General features: G+C 33.6%; 1 protein-coding gene across 1 annotated transcript in view; it reads left to right on the forward strand.

Moving 5' to 3' along the window:
- Nucleotides 1–6,000, forward strand: part of VPS13A (vacuolar protein sorting 13 homolog A) — a 176,789-nt gene that overhangs the window by 75,814 nt on the left and 94,975 nt on the right. The window contains 3 exon segments of the mRNA XM_025051387.1: nt 4,492–4,659; nt 5,970–5,997; nt 6,000. The exon segment at nt 6,000 is cut by the window's right edge and continues 237 nt beyond it. Of these exon segments, the coding sequence (XP_024907155.1) occupies nt 4,492–4,659; nt 5,970–5,997; nt 6,000 (197 nt within the window).

Here is a 6,000-nt window from a genome sequence, read left to right on the forward strand (position 1 = left end):
TGACATCGGCTAATAAAATTATAAAGGTTAATTAATGTTTTGAGGTCACATAGGTAGTAGAGTTTTATCTAATACCAGGCATTCTGGCTCTTAAGTTTATGCTCTTCACAACCATTTTGTATTGCCTTTCAGTTCCAAACTGAATTATTGAGCTTAATTTTTAAGCTTTTTTAATTCATCTTCCACCTTGTCTGTCTTTTTCATTAAAGTCTTGGCTGTTCTTTGCCTTCTGTGTTTACATCTAAAGTTGATTCTAAAATCTTTGTTCAAGGTCCACCAAAAATATCCCATTGGTATCTTGCCTTTACAAAATAAGCAGTGATTTTTAATTAATTAATTAATTTTTTATGGTGACATTGGTTAATAAAATCTAGTAAGTTTTGGCTGTACATTTTAACAATAAGGCATATATATATTTACATTGTGAAGCAGTGATTTCCTAATGTCATCATACATCCAGTTAGTGTTCATATTTCCTTGATTGTCTCATTTCTTTCAGTTTGTTTGGAGCAGGTTCCAAAAGAGGTCCACACAGTGCATTTGATTACTGTGTCTCTTAATCTATTTTAATCTGTAAGTTTCTGTCTCTCTCTCCCTGGCCATTTGTGGCTCTCCTATTTGTTTTGTAGAATTTTCCACAGCCTGGCTTTTGCTGATTATGCCATTGTGATATTTAACATTTTACTCTGGTGAGTTAAATCTCAAGACATAATGAGATTCAGGGTTTTGGGGGTGGGGCAAAAATACTTCATAGTTTGTGTTGTATATTTCCAAAGGATGCCCTAGTGTCAGGCTGTCCTCTTGTAATGTTAAAAGCTATTATTTCATTAAAGATTGCAAAATGAGATTCCGAGTCAAACATGTCTCTTCATTTATTAAATGGAAGTTTTCATTGGTCATTTGTAATCATTTTAGCTCCTTAAAAGTTCATTCCCCAGTAGATTCTTCAGGCATGGCTCATAATCATAGGAACGATACTCCCTGAGTGTTTATATATTGTATCACATTTAATATTTAAAGGGCAATTTGGCTGGATTTTGAATCGTTGGTGTGTATTTTCTTTCCTAGATGATTTTAAACATGTTATACCATGTCCTCTGGCCTAGAGTTCATTCAAATTGCTGATGGTGATTTTGATGGCAATTTCACTTTCTTTTCTCTAGAAGGACTTGGTCATTTTGTCTATTCAGAGTTGATTGGAAGCTTAGCGTGGGCAGAACTTTGGATGGGTAGACATTCACAGTAGATGATCAGGCAATGTTAAGATTTCGAAAACTGAGATTATCTAAAGTAGCCCCTACCTTCCCACCCCCCGCCACCTTAGGTCAGTCCATTTTCTTGAGAAAAGTACTGTAAGTATAGGCATGACAGTCTGGATTCTGTGAGCTAGTTGGTTAAGGAATGTGGAGATCTCTTCTTTTAATTTACAGATTTTGACTTAAAATACCCTTATTTTTTTCATTATGGTATTTCATTTACCTCTCATCTGCACCCAGTGTCTCTTCGGCTACAGCCTTTTTGCCTTAAGCAATTTTTTTTCTTCTGTTGGACTTGAGGATTGATAGTCACAGGGTCACTCATATATGACTCGTGGAAGATATTCTAGTTTTTTTATTAATAAATTTAACAATATTTGGGATATCGTAGTCAACAAAAGATGTGAAGTCCCTCTACTCCTGGGGTAAATAATCAATAAATATTCAGTCATAGAATTCTTGGTTAATAGGGCTTTTCTTCCCCCCTTTCGAACTGTTAAAGATGTGATTCATTCTCTGTTACATGTGGTTTTGATGAGAAGTCTGGTATATATCTTTATTCCTTTGTACATAATTTCTCATTTTTTTTCTGACTATCTTCAGGATCTATATGTGGTGTGTCTAGGTGTATGTCAGTATATTTTGATATTTATCCTGTTTGGGGTTTTCTGAGCTTCTTGGATATGCCTTTTATTATTTTTCACTATTTTTTCAAATAGTTCTTCTGCCTCTGTTTCCCTCTCTCCTTCTCTCCTTCATCCACCTCTTCCTCCATCTCTTCCTTATTCTTGCTCCTGTTGGATTCTGAAAGTTCTTATTAGATTTGTTAGATATTGTCCCACAACGTTGAACAGAGATTCTCTGCTCAACTTTTCCATCCTTTTCCCCATGTTTCAGTTTGGATAATTTCTGTTGACATATTTTTAAGTTCACTGATTTTGTCCTTGGCTCTGTTGAATCTGCTGATGAACTCATTGAGGATATTCTTCATTTCTCTTACCATTTTTTTAACTTTAATATTTCCCTTTAACTCTTTATTATTTTTTCTTTTCCTTGCTGATATTCATCTTTTCATGCATATTTTTCATCTTTTTCACTAGAAGCATTTACCATTTTAAACATAGTAATTTAAAATTCACATGCTGAAAGTTCCAACATCTGTGTTATAGGCAATTCTGGTTTTATTGATTGCTTTGTCATTTGTTATTTTTTTCTTGCTTTTTGAGGTATCTCATAGTTTTATGAGATACCTCAAAAAGCAAGAAATGAATGTCAGAATTATGTGTAGGATAATAGAGACTGAAGCGAATAGTATTTATGTTTGAAAATAGCTATACTTCTTTTTTCTGCTAGACTATTGGCATGGGTAGGGCTTTAGCCAATTTAGTGGAAGGCCGAGTTGAGTTTGAGTTTTCTTATTTAATATGATTCTTTTCAATGCACTAGTTTCAAATTCTTCCAGCTATATCTTGTGCATGGGATTAGGGCTTTGTTGTTGGAATGTTGCTCCATGCTCTGCCTTTGACCTTCCCTCTACTCCTGTACCTTAGCTTAGAAAGTTCTCTTGGCTCTTTCCTTGATGTTAGAGTCTACTATTGCTTTTACTCAGTGCTCGACTAGCTTGGTGGTGAGTATTTGGAATGGGCGGGGTGGGGTAAGGGAGGTGTTTTGGGTAGCCTCCCTCGTCAGTTTGGGTAGCCTAGTCAGTTTCAGTCCTAGCTAGGACGGTTTCTCTAGGTCTCAGATATAGGGCATTCCTGGTGGTTCTGTCCCTCTTTTCCATGATATCTGACTTATATCTTTGATAGTTCCTCTGTGGGACAGAATATCCTTCCAGCAGAATGTGACCTATAAAAGTCTGATCTCGAGGGGGTTTCTTCCCCCAGCTGTAAAAGGAGTTTTCTTTTATCTTTGCCCCTAGTATAGTATCTTTATCTGTCCTCTGAGGACAACAAAGTTACTGCCTTTCCTTCAGTTTTTAGAAGAAAATAATTCTGATGGTACTTTGTTGTTGTCCTTATTGTTTTTGCAGTGGAGGCTACTTTTCTCTCCCAGAATTGTAGCAAGGAAAGCTTTCTCTGGTCTTCCTCTCTGCCTCGTCTCTTTTATAAGCTCCCAGTGAAGTGCTTGCAGCTGAGTGTGAACTCCTCTTGTGTCTGTGTCTCCCAGGGATTATATATGTCACATTAGTCTGTAGTTGACCTTTACCATTTTAGCTGAATTCTTCTTTCCTGGCTTATATGGTACCTGGGATCTCTTTTTCCTGTCCATTGCCACAGGTTAGCCAGTTCTTATGCTCTCTCTTGAAGGTACTTTTTTCCCCTTAGGTTATAGGCTGTTTGATTGGCTTATGGCCTCAGATTTCTAATTGTTTTAAGAAAAGTTATGATTTTGTCATTTATCTGGTTAAGGTTTAGAATGGCCCTCTCTCCATCATTCTACATCCTAGACAAAAACAGAACTATAGATTTCTTTTCAGCCTTATTTTGCACATTTGCCTTCACAGGTCCTTCATATCTTTGGTTCCTGGGGGTATTTTTGTCCTATGGGCGGAATTCATTTGCTTGGCTCTTCATCCTTCTGCCTTGCTTCTAGCAATTAGGAGGGGCAAGAAAACTGTAAACTGAGTTCATGCTCTGTCCATCTTCCAATTTTTTAAAGACATTTCACATCTGCTGTTGGTTCTGCCACTTTAAAATACTATTGCAGAACCTGTGATTTTAATCCACTGTAGATAATTATTGGTTTGCAATTGAGATAACTTCACAAACTAATAAGGAACAGATATATAGTGATAGACTCTTTTGAAAAATCAGGAAAAATCTGTTCATGTACCTGAATTAAGAGAAGTACATTTTATTAAGTTGTAGAGGTGCAATGTTTTTCAAAGTTTTGATAGTGAAAAAAAATACATTTACATGGCAGTTCTCAGTACACAAGTAAACACACTAAATGAAAATGTATATTCTGATGATTATTCTTTCTCCCCATTAAAAAATAAGTATGTCTAGCCAGATCTACTAAATTGATTGTGTGGCCTACAAAGAGAGCTGCCACTGTCAATTTGAAAAACTTGCAATGTAGGTTCTAATAAAGGAATTAAAATTGTTGACTTATTTGAACTTGGCTTGACTACTCAGAAGATTTTCCAAATATATATATATTGCTTTGCTTTTATACTGAAGACACATCATGTCAAAAACAGATTTTGATAGTTGAATTTTCTGTCATTCAGGCTGTTTATATAACTGGAAAAGAAGTTTTCAGCTTCAAAATGATTTCTTACATGGATGCAACTGCTGGTTCTACATACACAGATATGAATGTGGTTGACATGCAAGTTAATTTAACTGTTGGTTGCATCGAAGTAGTTTTTGTCACAAAATTCCTATATTCTATATTGGTAAGTATGTTAATTTTTTCATTTGTTCTTTCTTGCTAGTTATAAATTGTGTGTCAAACATAGATAAATAATAATTCCTTGTTTTTTTCCTGATTTTTCATAATTTTGGGGGTACCATTTATTATGACTGAAATGTATAGTTCTGTAACATTGTCACATGGGAATATCCAACTAATTGAATTATATATTTTATGTTGACATTAAATATATGTACGTTATATATCATATGTAATGTTATATATGTTAATTGAATTTTTTTATTTCATATGTCATTGGTTTAAGCTTTTATTTTACCTGAGTTCCAACTCTAAAAATACTAAACAGATAACTGAATTTTGTTTTTGTCTAAGATTATCATTAAGAAAATTAAATTTTTTATTGTGTATAATTCTGTGACTTTCTGGGACTTTAAGGGCTTTAGATTTAAGCCGTAAGGTGTTTAAGTTCTGTTTCTGCTTTTCAGTTTTTTTCCTGTGGTTTTCTCATTCTGTCACCTGATATTTTTTCCTGTGACTGTCATACCTGTCTATGACTTCACTATTCATTCTTTTAAAATGCTGTCTCTGAGTTTCGCTGTAGAAACTAGGTAATCGGTTGATTCTAAAGAAATAATATTGCTGTTTGTGTAATCTTTTTGAGGTTACCATGCAATTTTTTCTATAGCCACAAAAAAATTTTTGTACGCAAAAAAGTAAAGATGAGCAAGTATTTCATGTCTACTTTCTTTTTTTACTAATTTCTTTTTATAACTCAAAAGCATTATGTCATTGAGTCCTATTGTGATAGCCTTATACTAAAACATTACTGAAAATAAAGTTTTTTCTAAATATGAAAATGAGGTATAAATCTAAGTATATTTTATGTGATTGAAATATTTTTTCCAGAATTCAAAAAATTAGAAAACTTGAGCATCTTGAAGAAACATTTTATTATTTTTTTAATCTTACAACATAAATAAGCTTTTGTCCATTGAGGTTGTACAGAGAAATACAATGTAATTGTTTAGCCATTAGAGAAAGTGAGATAATAAGAGAAATAGATATCAGTGAAAGATTACAATATCCACATGTTACTTTATTCCATGGACTAGATTTTTATTGTGTTACTGTGTTTTTGTGTCTGTATCTTTGTGTTTCTCAATTTTTATTGCAGAAAGTTAAGATTTAATGTAGACAGACTTTGAATAAGTAATGCTTGGTGTAACAAGAAAAATTTTTTTCTTATGGAGGTAAAATCATAAACATCAGTATACGTTTAATAAGTCTTATTCATTAGTGGTAACTTTGTGAATATAATTGTTATCTTTATAGGCTTTTATAGATAATTTTCAAGCAGTTAAAC

Source organism: Pteropus alecto, unplaced genomic scaffold (assembly GCF_000325575.1).
Source record: "Pteropus alecto unplaced genomic scaffold, ASM32557v1 scaffold95, whole genome shotgun sequence".
NCBI classification, from domain to species: domain Eukaryota; kingdom Metazoa; phylum Chordata; class Mammalia; order Chiroptera; family Pteropodidae; genus Pteropus; species Pteropus alecto.